Source organism: Zalophus californianus, chromosome 3 (genome assembly GCF_009762305.2).
Source record: "Zalophus californianus isolate mZalCal1 chromosome 3, mZalCal1.pri.v2, whole genome shotgun sequence".
NCBI lineage: Eukaryota > Metazoa > Chordata > Mammalia > Carnivora > Otariidae > Zalophus > Zalophus californianus.
Window position 1 is genome coordinate 142,248,504 of NC_045597.1, and position 15,752 is coordinate 142,264,255.

The 15,752-nt window shown below is 36.0% G+C and overlaps 1 protein-coding gene across 8 annotated transcripts in view; it reads right to left on the bottom strand.

Annotated features, from left to right (window-relative positions):
- The window catches only part of ZNF385B (zinc finger protein 385B), a 399,531-nt gene that overhangs the window by 187,093 nt on the left and 196,686 nt on the right, over positions 1-15,752 (bottom strand). Inside the window, exon 1 of one of the 8 annotated variants that reach the window (XM_027591070.1) lies at positions 2,445-2,541. The exons of the other annotated variants lie outside the window; for them this stretch is intronic. Coding sequence (XP_027446871.1) covers positions 2,445-2,454 — 10 coding nt within the window. The 5' untranslated portion in view covers positions 2,455-2,541. Of the gene's footprint in view, positions 1-2,444; positions 2,542-15,752 lie in introns of those variants that run through there. 8 annotated transcript variants of the gene reach the window in all.

A 15,752-nucleotide genomic window follows, 5' to 3' on the forward strand; every position in this document is an offset into this window, starting at 1 on the left:
TTTTTTTTTTTATAAATGTCTTCAAGATGGGTATTGGTAAAGATTTTCTGACTTTGAAGGTTGTGAAAAATATGCATATGTATATATGCATATTTGCATATATACTACCTTGGTAAATGATAAATAAAATGGTGGCTACTTCACACAAGCATAGGTATACTTTCCAGAGGCCAAGGCCACTATAGTAAATTATTTCCATCACTCATTCCCCATCAATGGCATTGAAACTTATATTATGAAGGGAGCCCCTACATGAAAGCAAGGTTCTTCTAAAATCAAAAACACAAGAAACAACAAGTTTTGGCGAGGATGACGAGAAAAAGGAACACTCTTGCACTGTTGGTCGGAATGCCAGCCACTGTGGAAAACAGTATGGAGGTTCCTCAAAAAGTTAAAAATAGAACTACTCTATAATCGAGTAATTGCACTACTGGGTATTTACCCAAAGAATACAAAAAAACTAATTCAAAGGAATACATGCACCCCTATGTTTATTGTAGCATTGTTTACAATAGCTAAATTATGGAAGCAGCCCAAGTGTCCATTGATAGATGAATGGATAAAGAAGACGTAATATATATTTATAATGGAATATTATTCAGCCATAAAAAAGAATGAAATCTTGCCATGTGCAATGACATGGATGGGGCTAGAGAGTATAATGCTAAGCGAAATAAATCAGTCAGAGGAAGACTAATACCATATGATTTCACTCATGTATGGAATTTAAAAAACAAAACAGATGAGCAAAGGGGAAAAAAAGAGAGAGGGAGAGAGAGACAAACCAAGAAACAGATTCTTAATATAGAGAACTAACTGATGGTGACCAGAGGGGAGGGGGAAATGGGTGAAGTAGGCCATGGGGATTAAGGAGTGCACTTGTCATGATGAGCACTGGGTGATGTATAGAATTGTTGAAACACTATGTTGCACATCTGAAACTAATAGAACACTGTATGTTAATTAACTGGACTTAAAATAAAAATCCTTGTTTAAAATTTCCAATTTGTTTTATACACCTATATACCACGGCCAACATGACAGGATAACAAAAACAAAGAGGGCAGAAGTGGAAGAGCAAAAATAAAGTAAAACTCTAAGAAGTAATTTTATAGATTTATAGAAGAGCTAACCCAATGTTTAGGAGCAGTACTGAGGAGCCAGGACCCAAGCTTGGGTCACCTCATTCCTAGACCAGTAGTTTCTTCCATAACAGTATACTGTTACCAAGCAGAATAATAAATAGGCTTGAAATTACAGCAAAAATTGACCTCCAAGATACAACATCAATTTTAGGCTTTCTCTATGGAGACCAATCTAATATTTAAATTATTTAAACACACTGACAATGAAGTACAAATATAATTTATCTTTTAAACTACCAACACAGTCATGTTTACTATGTCCCAAATGGGTTATCAAATATCCCTAAAGAGTGACATAATGAATAACTCCAAATAAAGGCTAAAATTGTTCTCACATGTGAAGTAATGTGTACAACTGGTCAAAGTATAATCGTTGCAATAAAAGATGTTTTCACTTAATTTCCTAGAAATTTCAGATGTTTGCTTAGCCTTTATTAACTGGAAAATTCCTTAATGCGTTGTGCACTTACTGACATATTTTAGGAGGAAAATGTTTGTTTTCCAAATAAATAATCCAAGGCATAAAATTCAGCCAGTGCTTCACAATATTAACTTGACAATAAATGAAGCATTTTATCTATGAAGCATTTTTTAAAATGTTTATGTATCTTCCAATGAAATTCTAATTATGTTCTTCTATAAAGTGAGAAAGCTTCCTATATCAGATCTTCTGTGAAAGGTTTTTCCAGATTTCTATTAAGACTAATGCGTGCAAAGTCTATCTTCAAAAATATTTTGTAACGTGTAAGATATAATTGTGAATATTGCTAAAATATGCTTACCATTTCACTTTTTCAGTGTTCTTCTACTTGAAACTCATTTTAAAACTGACAATCTAGGCATTTCCATATATTTTAAATATTAATAAAATAATCATGTAGAAACAGGTCTTTTTTTAGAGGACATATCATAGCATTTTAACAACATATGGATAGTCCAACATACTTTTAAACCAGAAGTCATATTAACATTTAGATCACAAAAGACTCTGTCATCTATAACAATTACTGATTAACCCCCCAAATGTTAGGCTTCGCTTAACGGAAGGGAAAAAAACTATAGTTATGCTAGTCATGCTGCCTCTTTAATTTACACGTACATGTCCAAGATCATTCTAAGTTGCCATAGCTCATCAACTAAAATCCTCATAGGACAAATAATACTAATCATGGTATTGCCCAGCACTGTATGAAATCTTTACAAACCTGGAAAACTATAGCCAAAGCCAAGTATACTTCCGTACATATATTTCCTATCCCTTGAGAACAAATCTACCTCTTGTAAAGTTACATTACTTACCGAGAAGCATGTTTCTTAGCAAGTCAATTCAGTCTGTAATTTCTGTATAATAAAGGTATGAAGAGCTGAGAAGTATGTGAACCTGCCACAAGTTTTGTTACAGAGAGTGGGAACCTTCACAAACTTTTCCTTGCGCCCTCCGCCCGCTGGAGTTGCGGACGGACTGCACTCCCTCCCTCACTGTGCGCCTCGCTGGAAACTGACAAACAATACAGTGACTGTCAGTAGATGCTGCCTCCCAGCCGACAGAGCCAAGAAAAATGATGGAAAACTAGGTTACTTCACTGGGGGTGGAGATGTAAATTCAGAATTGATTACGCTGTTTCTTTAAAATTCCAGTGATATTTCCTACTGAATTCACAAAGAAACAAAATTTAAACTTATGCAAATAAGCTTATAAAATCATGTTCAAAAACATGTAGCTGTCCTCTTTTTCCCCCTTCATTTTTTCTCCAAGACTTTAAAATACATTTCACCACAAACTAAAAAGAAATTCTGCTACAAAATAAACTCTGTATAATATGCATGTTTTTAGGGAAGACTGATTATTAAAATTCTATCCCTCATCAAGGATCATGGAATGCAAATGCATTTATTATTTGATATTATGAGCTTGAGCCCCCAACGTGATTTCAGCTTCACAATGGATTATGTGTTTGACTCCAGTACAGACATAATTATTTCTGAAATCAGTTTCTCCTGAGAGAATAAACCTTACAGTTTTAAACCAATAAGGATATCGCAACGAACATTTAACAAAGGAACATCTCGTTTCTTTTTATTTTTCTACTAGATGTGTATTAACAATTTAAAAGGAGAAAAATCTATATCTGAGCCCAAAAGAAGAATACACAGCATGTCAGATAACACTAAAGCCAATAAGCTGAACGTGACTTTTGAGACTCTCTTTTCTAAAATAGAAAATGAAATGACATGTCCAAATATTACATATTCTAGCAACTGCTTTCCAGTTATCCTACAACACATATTACCATTTACATATTATAAAGACAGAGGACAGCAGTTAAACTATACCTTCCTCAGATCCAAATACTCGAGCAGTGACGTTTTACAGGTGTTTGTTCAAACGTATTTCCCTATCCCTTAATTTGGGGATTCAACTTTTATAGGATTAACTACTATCATTTTTAAGGGTGAAAAGTTAAAAACAGGAAAAGGGGAGGAAAAGAGGGCCTGAGAAAAGTGTAAAAGGGAGAATTTTGAACTATCCTGGTATTGCAGATTTTTCTGAATCTAGGTGATACAGGGAAGGTGGGAAAAGACTATAAAGACAGGATAGTTTGGAGCAAAGAGGGGAGCGAAGAGAACAAAGGGAGGGAGATCACTAAGGATAATAATTATAAAATATACCAAGGATTTTTTTTTTGGCCATTATAAAACATAGGCCTTTTGTATATCAAATATATCTATTTGTTTTTGTTTTTTAAAGGTTTTATTTATTTATTTGACAGAGAGAGAGAGAGCACAAGCAGGGAGAGCGGCAGGCAGAGGGAGAAGCAGGCTCCTCACTGAGCAGGGAGACCGATGTGGGGCTGGATCCCAGGACCCTGGGATCATGACCTGAGCCGAAGGCAGATGCTTCACCAACTGAGCCACCCAGGTGCCCTCAAATATATCTATTTGAATGTAGTCATCTGAAGAATTGCATATATAAATTCTTACATTGAGTAAACCAAGTTTCAATAAGAGGTGTGTGAGTGTGTGTATTTGTATTAATAAATATTTCTCTATAAATGTGGAGGGATTTGACTTCTCTGCCTTTGACTTCCCATTCATTCTAACCTAGTAGTTCTCACACTTGAGCGTGCATCAGAGGTCCCTGGAAGGCTTGTTAGAACAGATTGCTGGGCCCAATTCCCAGAGTTTCTGATTCAGACTCTCTAGGGTGGAACCTGAGAATTTGCAACAAATTCCCAGGTGATGCTCATGCTGATGCTCCTGGTCCCCGGACTACATTCTGAGAACTGCTGCTCTAGCTCATTATGTTACCCTAGCATCTAGCACGAGGATAGTTTCCATTGTAAACTGTTGTATTACCGTATTACGTGGATTCTGAGATCTCCCCCACCCCACCCCCACCACATTTTCCCAGCTCTGAATGGAGATGTGTCTCTAATTAATCACATCGTATGAGAAGTATACACAAGGCAGCATGCACAACTGAGGTGGTCAATGTCAGAGTGTACATGGACTTGGTCCCAGCTGTTAATAAGGTCTCTTCAGCTGGGCATCATATAATTTTTGAAACAATATTTGAGTGGTATCATGTGTTGAGTTTAACTCCATTTAATAATTATTTTTTAAACCTATACTTTTTTAAAGAGCCACAGTATGATTTGGCTTTAAACATACAAGTTGGTGCATACAAATATGGCACGTAAACAGGTGTGAAGTATGTATTTGTTACCAGTGAAGCAGACGTTCACTATTGGAGGAATGACAGCAATTTCCAGATTTTCTTGGAAAGTAACATTCTATTGCATTAGAGGATATAAGAAAGGTAACTTCAAGTGGAAGAAGTTGTGGTACTTCTGTGGAAAAGTCTTGCTTATCACAGGCCTAGTAATGTGACTTAAGGTAAAAGAAATTGCCAGATCCCTCTGAACAAAAATTTCAAAGCGATGAGTTGCTGGTGTGAATAATTCACAGAAGTCCAAAGCAACTTTCCTTAAGGCTCTGTGTCATAGTTTATTGATATTTTTTTCTTTCTTAGTGACACATGGAGTAACGATGTGACTTACATAAAAAAAATCCCTTAGATTTGGTAAAATATGATGTTATTGAAAAATAAAACAATCATTCCTAGTAGTAGGTATTTAAAAATTGATGATCAATGTGTTGATTTAGAGCAGGTTTCTTTGTTGTTGTTCAAAGTGTGGCGTGAAAATTACCTAAAAAATCACTAGATTCCCTGATAAAAATGTAGGTGTCTGGGACTACCTATCTTTGGTTGGAGAACGATTGACCATTTCTCCTTCAAGTAAATAGCAATTTAATAAGAATGGCGAGACTGGAGGACTCCTCAGTGTGAGTGGTGATAACACAGTCCTGAAAAAAACTACCTTTGATTCCAAATCAAGTACAATAAGCCTTTGGTATTGCCCAGATGGCTAAAAGTATACAAGCACAAGTCTGCTTATCCCCACGGGAAGTTTTACAATCCCAAACACCAAACTGCTTAAATATTCCAACGGACCTGTATAAAGGCAGAGAAGCCGTCAGAGGCAATGGTGGGTGCGTTCCTCTGACCAGGCCCAAAGCAAGTCGTGCTTAATAGGAAGGCATGACACTAGGAGGAACAAGTGCCACATTGCCAAGTCAGAGACCCCAACACCGGCCCAATACCGACCGGGGTCTCCCTGTAGCCCTCCAGTGGCGTGAAGAGTTTGGAAGAGGTCATACCAGGAAGCCAGAGGTAATTGACTGGAAAGTCACCCAATATCTCTGAGACTGTTTACTCTGTGATAGAATAAAGGTATTGTTAGAGTAGATTTCTATGGCCCATTCCAGCTCCAAAATTACATAGTTTGTCTAAAAGCTTTCATAAAAGGGTGTGGGCTCTTCCGAAGTTTTATTAGGAAAACCCCGTGAAAGCAAATGACCAACTAATCAAAGACAAAGGGTATCTGTGATGGTTTGAATTATGTCCCCCCACAACTTCATATGTTGAGGATATGAACGCCCAGTATCTCAGAATCTGACCTTATTTGGAGGTAGGGTCTTTACAGAGGTGATCAAGCTACAATGAGGCCATCAGACTGGGCCCCAATCTAATATGACTGGTGTCTTTATAAAACCAAGAAATCTGGATACAGATAGGAATGGAGGGAAGATGATATGGAGGGACACAGGGGGAAGACAGCCATCTACAAACCAAAGAGAGAGGTTGGGAACAGATCCTTCCCTCACAGCCCTCAGAAGGAACCCACCCTACCAACACCATGAATTCAGAATTCTGCTTCCATAACTGTGAGACAATAGATTTTTGTTGTTTGAGCTTCTCAGTCTGTGGTGTTTTGTTATAGTGGCCCTAGCAAACAAATACAGCATCTTTACCAGGTGCTTGATATTAAGTATCTGCTAACTTCATAAAAAGATTGGAGAGCAGAGCACCACTCTCTTTGCTAAGAAATCTGAAAAGCAATATGAGCAGCCATGTTTGGAAAGTTAAACTCAGATTTCTATATTTGTACCTTCATTAATTTTTCCTTAATCAGGTTGGTCATGCATTTGTCTATTCAAGAAGATTTCCTTCTCAAAAACACTAGCTGTTGATTTTTTTCATACTTGCTTTTGTCTTTATTAAAGTCTGCTTCCTAACTTCCTTTGATTTAATTTTGACTCCTTTTTTCTAGTTTCTAAGATACATACATGGCTCATTTATTTTCAATTTTTATTTTTTAACACTAAAAACCATTTAAGAACAGTTTTGATACATTTTCCCTTCCATTAACTTTTAAATAATCTATCATTTTAGTTTTGATTTTCCTTTTCTCTCTTTACTTAATGGTTAATAGAACTGAGAGTAGAAATAACATTATATTTTATTCTGTCTATATAGTATTAATTTAGTTTGGCTTTGGGCCAATCATTCACCTTCCATGAACTTCTATGATGTTGTCTGTGTGAGGATCAAACCAACTAAATGACAATATTTGAAACGATAAATTGTTACGTAAATTTAAGTTATTGTTTTAATTATTTCTTACCAATTAACTATACATAAAGAAACAGGGTACCCCTGGGGACATCAGAAGGGCTTAACTTTGGAGTTTTAACTTTTTATTTCTGTTTGATGTATTATTGTCTCTCAAATTGTCCATAGCTTTATAATTTTATAGCAAAATGGCAATCATTCACCTACTAGTACAGTTTTAGTTGATGAATTTCATTCAAGGAAAGAAATTATTTTTAAAAATCTATCTCTTGAAATAATCTGCATTATCATTTAAAAACAGGAGGAAAAAAAACAGGAGAAAAAGGAGCTAGCATTTACTGAGAGTCAGTTATGTGTCAGGCACTCTTTTAGGTAATTTACATTAAGTTCTCATAACAATTATTGCACAGATGTAGACACTGAGATTAAGAGTACAAGCAAATTGCCCAAGGTCACAACTCGTCTAATCCAGTGCTCCTTCCAAGCTCCCTTCTTATAGAAACCAGTGAATTGAGACAGCAGGGTTGAACTCAAGTTTTTTCTAGGGATTTCCAGGGAATGTAAAATATTTCCTATTTTGGGGGGAATTGAAAATCTAAATAATTTTTTTTTAAGTAGGCTCCACACTGTGGGGCTTGAACCCATGACCCTGACATCAAGACCTGAGCCGAGTTCAAGAGTTGGACACCCAACTGCCTGAACCACCCAGGTGCCACTGAAAAGTATAAATCACTTGAAAGTAAATGTGTTTCAAAAAACAAAACAAAACAAGTGGTCCTTCTGTTTTTCTTCGATTTTTTTTTAATTCAGAGGAAATTTTAGTTTTTTCCTTTTTTCGTTTTCCTCCAGGGGAAAATGAAAATGTCGGTGAGTAATCTTTTGCTTTGAGTTATACTATTATTTTTCTCTCATGCTTCATATTAAGTTCTAGCACATCTTCTGTATTAATTCAAGAGTTCTTATAGTTTCTAAAATATATATAAAATTTTTTAGTAACATTCATTTTTAATACTTAGTGCTGAGTTGTTACTTAAGACCACCTGAAGGCATTGATTATTATTATTTCTGGTGAGATTATGCTGAGGGAAAAGTGTAGCCTAATCAGCTTTTTAATTATCTACAAGTGCAGCCCTCTGTAGATGAAAGATCATTACTATTAACTAGGCTGCCACATATTTGAATAAAGGAAACATTTAGGGAGTTATATGAGTTCTGAATTTGAGTATCCAGAATGGGCCCAGAAAAGACAAATAATAAGAATTAAAATTGTATTAGTGAAGATGCTCATTACATAATGTATAATATAGAAACATATAGAAACATCCTAAATGCTCAGTAGCAGAGGAATGGGTGTGTCAATATTATGAAATCTTATAAAATATATTAAGTGACATAGGAAAATGTTCACTATATAACAAGCAGGGGAAACTATGTAGAACTGTTTACACAATAAAGGTCATATATGTAAGAAAAGCATGTTCTATATCTATATGAATGCTTAAATATGTGCATATCTACAGCACCATATTTAGAAGAAAATACTCCAAAATATGTTAACATCTTTTGCAGGTTTACAGAAAATTTTACTTTATTTTTCTTCTGTATCCTTATTTTTTTGTACTAAACTGAAAAAAAAATCCATCTTAACAATGGCAGTGGGAGGGATTTGGCTCTTCAAAAGAAAATGTATATGATTTATAAAAATCTGAAGGCAGCATTAGCTAAATTAGATAATCTCACTTGAAAACCTTATAGTAGGTAAATACTGAGAGCAAACTAAATTCCCAAGTTTCCTTTGGGTCCGAATAATCCCCCTATACAACTGGTAAGGTTGTAGACCTGGGCAAGCATGCAGACTAAAGACACACAGGAGGCTCGCATTGATCACTGTCACAGTGCAAGTGTATAGTAAGTGGTGTGAAATAAACAAGATAAAAGGGAATGAGGATAATGGTAATATAATATTTATAGGGAACTTCAACCATCAATTCCTACAACTCCTCAGTGAGTCAATCTCTTCACCTGTCATATCTACATCCATATAGATGAGCCTGGAGAACCTGCAGGGAGGGGATGGTGGGAATCCAGCCCACAAATAGGCTCACATGCATGATTTCTTTCAAGGTGTTAAATCTTTTTAACCACTATGGTAGCACTGTCATTTTTACCCAAGTGTTTAACTTATATAAAGGAAATAAATCATAGGCTGAAAAGATATGGCTCCCAGAACGCTTTTATAACATGGCCCAAATAAAACTATTTCTGATCAATGTCATCAGAAAATTTCCATGACAAAATCATGACACGTAACTAACATGGTTCAGACACATCAGATCCCTGCACAACTGGACACATAAAAAGAATTGTTATGTCACCAATGAGGCTACCAGACAGAGCACCTGCTCCCCTCTTACACTGGAGAGCAGATGTTCCAATAATGCCATGTAGGTTTTCTTAAGATAGACGCTCAGATGTGTTAAGATTTTCAATACGGTTAAATTGGAAATGCTATCATTTTTGTTCTTTTCATTAAAAAAAAATCTCTACCTATACCTAAATGGCACCCAGTCTACCTTGCTTATTTTAATGTAAAGCCAGCTTGTCCTCTGAGGCTGAGTTTGCTTAGGGCAGCACAATGCTCTGCAGCTGTTAATCCCGTGAGAGGGATCGCCAGCTGGGAGAAATGTGCTGTTTTTAGTTTGCTTATGGTATATATTTGGAGGAAGATGGACGAGACCATAAAACGTGGGACAAGATGGACAATTTTGAAGTGCAATGATATTCTGCAAACAAATATGTTTAGGTACATCTAACCCTGGGAGATGAAACCCAAAGGGATTTTAAGGTTTGCTCTCCATTAGCACAGAATCTAAAACCCAAAACCAAAACAAAACATTAAAAAAATTGCCAACAGGCTTTGTTTTCTTTCAAAAGCTGATTACATACACTAGGTGTTGAAAACAAGACTGAAAATCATCTAAAATATTCTATAAAAGGTAAATTCACTGGAGTCAAAAGTGTTGAAATATGGTTTTAGAAGCATATGGGTACAGTTTCCCTGCATCTGATCTGTATGGTTAAATTAGTTATAAAATTATTTTTGTCAGTAATATACTTTTCTAAGATAGCCCACATATATAAACTCTAAGTCATATAAATAAGGAAAAGAGAAAAGATTTTGCTTTGTCTTGGGGAATGAGTTTACTTGTTTAAAATGCAGTTTTAAGAAAACTTTTAACAAATAGGGGATTTTAAATTTTGAATACATGTCATATAATTGTAGAATCTAAATACTTAAAATGACTCCCAAATCATCTTATTTTATTAACAAAGAAACTGAGACACAGAGGGACAAGTTACCTTGCTTATTGTCATCCAGTAGGGAAAAAATCCTAGGAATATTTATTCATTCTTTAAATGTTTATGGAATCCCGTTCTATGCTAGGCACGGTCTGAGTGCTGAAACTATAGAAGACCTGCCCTCATGGAACTTGGATTAATGTTTTCCAATTCTTATCATTAAGCTCCTTGCTCACATACTTTTCTCACCAAAAGGGCTAATCTATACAACTTATGAGGGCACTCCAATATCTGATAAAAATGCCTATTGGTTTTTGTTGTTGTGTTTTTCTGCCTAGATTCATCTATACTCGTTTCCTTGGAGGTGATCACATTTATCCATATTAATTAGAAAACCCCCAGATCGATAGGTTATGTGTACTTTAATGAGCAACTTGCACAATATCTGTACTGTTTTTTGTTATATCAGTGTAACATATTTGGGATATAATGGCATAATACAATTGGAAAGATCTCATTTTTTTATGTCTATGCCCCCCAGAAGGGAAAAAAAAGCTGAGTTTCAGAGATAATGATTTGCTATTTCTTTCCCAATTTAATCTTAGGTACCTCCATTAACATTCAGCAGTCATCATGTTATGATTTGAGTGAATGATTTAGAGAAATATCTATATAATATCCAGTGATGTTGTAACAGTCTAGAAATGCAGCAGTTAATCAGGAAGAATTCTAACTAGTGGTCTTAACATTCACTATTCTGCAGTAACCATGTGCTGAACATGTACTACAACTTTCAGCTTTAAGCAACTCCATTTTGTAATTAAGGCAGAATACAAAGCATGTTTCCAGGGCTAGTTTTGGGGCCCTAGTTACTATGTTATATCATTAATATTTAATGAGAGAGTGGCATTTAATAAGTTAATTTTTACAACCTTCTAAAAATAAAATTATAGGAGGGTTACTAAAGACCACAGTACTGAATTAATCTTTTCCAATTTTCAACTTTCAAATAGTTTCTGGTGATGCTCATAATATCTGCTTATTTCATCTCTTTCCTGTTCTCTATCAGAGGTGTTGGAAAACAGGTACCCAGAGAAACTATTATAAGTAGCAGTCTTCTAGCTTGCCATGGTTCTGAAATTCTCCTTTATCAAAGTGCTCCCTGGCTATTTTTCCCAATAAATTTTGTACCTGAAGTACATGAGGACTTTCTCCCTTATTCTTCATCTAATTAACCATCGATTCTCCTCAAACTGAATGGATGAGAAAACATTTTCTCCTTTGTTTTGCTTTTAAAGATTTGATTGAAGTATTTTTTGCTACTTGTTTATCTTTATCCCACAGTTCCTGCTGCAAACAGGTTTTTCTTCTTCTTCTGTATTTGTTTTGCTCCTACTGGGAACAGAGTCTACAAAAATTATTGCTGCCACCTCATATACCAGAAAAAAAGTTTTATTCTTTGTAATGTAAAGAAAATATCAGTCTTAGCCAATACAAATGCTTTAATTCAAAAGATCTATTACAATGACAATGCAGACATCATTCAGCTATAGCTTTGAGCCATGTGAAGCACTTTACTTTGGGGTTTTCCAACTTAAGGGAAAATAAAAAATTGGGGGACAGTTGAAAGGAGAAACATCAATATGATTAAAGGCTAGAAAACAGTAGGAAATACAAAAAGTATAATAAAGGGGACATTAAGATGTGGCCTTCAAGTATGTAATTGGCTATATGTTAGCATGGAGAGGACATGTAGAACTACAAAGAGAGAGTCCTCAGTAATAATAATATTAGCAACAAATGGCTTCAGTGCCAGATCCTTCTCTAAATGTTTACCCCATTAACTAAGGTAGTAATTTTTTTATTTTTTAAAGATTTTATTTATTTATTTGCCAAAGAGAGAGAGAGTGAGCGAGCAGAAGCAGGGGGAGGGGCAGGCAGAGGGAGAAGCATCTCCCCGCTGAGCAAGGAGCCTGATGCAGGACTCGATCCCAGGACCCTGGGATCATGACCTGAGCTGAAGGCAGACACTTAACTGACTGAGCCCACCCATGCGTCCCATCCCTTAATTAAGGTAGTACTATTATTCTAATATTATACTTCAGAAAGCTGAAGCATGGAGACAGTACGTAACTTATTTGAGGTTACACAGCTAGGAAGTTAAAGAGTGGGGATTTGAAAACAGTTCTGGTCCTGCAACTGGAACCCTTAACCATAGGCTGTTCACCCTCTATGTAAATATTCTGACCAGTAGTTTTCAAATCAGTTGAACATTAGAACCGTCTCAAGAATCTTTCAAAGGATACCACCATCTTGGTTCCAACTCCAGGGATTCTGATAGAAGGTTTGGGTGGGACCTGTCATCAGTATATCTAAAAAAGTGTTAAGGTGATTTTAAAGTACAGAGAGGCAAGAGCACCGAGCCTAGGTCACCTGGCTGTTTAATAGTTGAGACAAGAGCAGAATCCAGATATCTTGACTTGTTCTGGTACATTATAGTAGCTCCTACTTTCAGCAGATTGAGGGAGAAAATAGAACACATTTTTACTCTGGAGTGATGAATTTGAATTTCTTAAACCAAAAGGTGTTTAGTTCACTGAGGATCATGAAAGACAGGATTTCCGTTGGTGGTTATTAAAACTAAGATGGATTATCAGTTTTCTGAGATAATTAAGCATATTAATGAGAAACTGATGAACATTTCCAAATTCCCTTTCTTAAATATTGTAGCACTAATATAATTTAGACACCAGAGGTCTCTATTAGAAAATGTGAACTCTCTATATAATAAAGAGCCCTCCTTAGAATCAACTTAAGGCAAAATGTTTTCAAGAAGGAATGAAGTGGATGCTGTGGTAAATGTTGAACAGCCAACTCCCTGGGGCAATGCCCTGATTTGTAGTGTTTACCAAATCATAGTATAAATATGATTCTAATTTCAAGATACCAAAGTATGGACATTATTTTTTTACTTTAAATTTTTTATTGTTATGTTAATCACCATACATTACATCATTAGTTTTTGAGGTAGTGTTCCATGATTCATTGTTTGTGCATAACACCCAGTGCTCCACGCAGAATGTGCCCTCTTTAATACCCATCACCAGGCTAACCCATCCCTCCACCCCCCTCCCCTCTAGAACCCTCAGTTTGTTTTTCAGAGTCCATCGTCTCTCATGGTTCATCTCCCCCTCCAATTTACTCCCCTTCATTCTTCCCCTCCTGCTATCTTCTTCTTCTTTTTTTTTTCTTAACATATATTGCATTATTTGTTTCAGAGGTACAGATCTGTGATTCAACAGTCTTGCACAATTCACAGCGCTCACCATAGCACATACCCTCCCCAATGTCTATCACCCAGCCACCCCGTCCCTCCCACCCCCCACCACTCCAGCAACCCTCAGTTTGTTTCCTGAGATTAAGAATTCCTCATATCAGTGAGGTCATATGATACATGTCTTTCTCTGATTGACTTATTTCACTTAGCATAACACCGTCCAGTTCCATCCACATCATTGCAAATGGCAAGATCTCATTCCTTTTGATGGCTGCATAATATTCCATTGTATATGTATGTATGTATATATATATATATATATATATATATATATATATATATATATATACACACCACATCTTCTTTATCCATTCATCTGTCGATGGACGTCTTGGCTCTTTCCACAGTTTGGCTATTGTGGACATTGCTGCTATAAACATCGGGGTGCACGTACCCCTTCGGATCCCTACATTTGTATCTTTGTGGTAAATACCCAGTAGTGCAATTGCTGGATCATAGGGTAGCTCTATTTTCAACTTTTTGAGGAACCTCCATACTGTTTTCCAGAGTGGCTGCACCAGCTTGCATTCCCACCAACAGTGTAGGAGCGTTCCCCTTTCTCCGCATCCCCGCCAACATCTGTCGTTTCCTGACTTGTTAATTTTAGCCATTCTGACTGGTGTAAGGTGGTATCTCGTTGAGGTTTTGATTTGAATTTCCCTGATGCCGAGTGATGTTGAGCACTTTTTCATGTGTCTGTTGGCCATTTAGATGTCTTCTTTGGAAAAACATCAGTTCATGTCTTCTGCCCATTTCTTGATTGGATTATTTGTTCTTTGGGTGTTGAGTTTGATAAGTTCTTTATAGATTTTGGATACTAGCTCTTTAAGTGATGGACATTATTGAATGGAGAGCTCAGTAGCACAACATTACATAGTATTTCCACACACACACACACACACACACACATATATATATATATATATATATACACACAATAGACATTAAAAACCTCAAGAGCATAGATAATAGCAAAATGTAGTTAAATAATTAGGAAGCAATGGATTTTGAATATTTATCACCTTTGTTTTAAATATAATTCATTTAACATACATTTAGATGACTTAATTTTTAACAACACTATATTTAATAACTGGCTTGCAAAATTCCTGAAAAGTTAATAATCAGTTCTTGCAAACCTATCCAACATACCACTGAAAAGGCATCCATTCAATCATACATTTTTCTTAGAGAAGAACAATATTTATTCAACTAAAGTAAATAACAGTAAGCCGATTTTTATGGTACATAGGGTCTATAGGGGAGAAAATAATCTTTCTTCATTTATTGAGCTTTCTCAAGAATGAGAACGTTTGATTAAATCCTTCAAGATAAATCAGCCTTTATTGTGAGCAAGAGAACATAAAGGTTAAGATTTTGGGTTCTGGGGTCAGAACACTTGGATTTGAGTCCTGTCTTGCCCAATTGTAACCCTGTAACTTTAGGAAAGTTACTTAAAAATATGACCATCTGTAAAATGCGATGATAATAGTAACCACTTCAAAGAACTGTTGACAGAACTAAATGTTACTATATGTAAAGCATGTACAACAGTGCCTGACACACTGCAAATGTTCAGTGAATGTTAGCTATCTAACACACTATCATATGAAAGTGCCTTCAAATATGTAAACTATGTATATTAGAGATACTTACTTGTTAAAGTTCCCTGAACACACCAAGAGATTTCAAGTATCTTTGCCTTTTCTCATGCTCTTCCTTCCGCCTGATATGATAAAACTCTTACCACGTCTTTTTTTTTTTTTTTGCCAGCATGGGTATCCTAGTATCTTGGGTTCTAACTACTGAATGGGAGCAGAAATCAAGACCTTGCTCCTCTGTGAAGTGGGAAGTCGAAAATGAAACTCGAAGCCAAGTCCTTTGAAGAGCAACCCTGCAAAAAGCCTGCTCACTAGAAAAGGGGATGGCAAAGAAAATTGTCTGTTTTGGCCAGAAACTGGGGAGAGGGGGTGGCTTTCTGAGAGTTTATAAC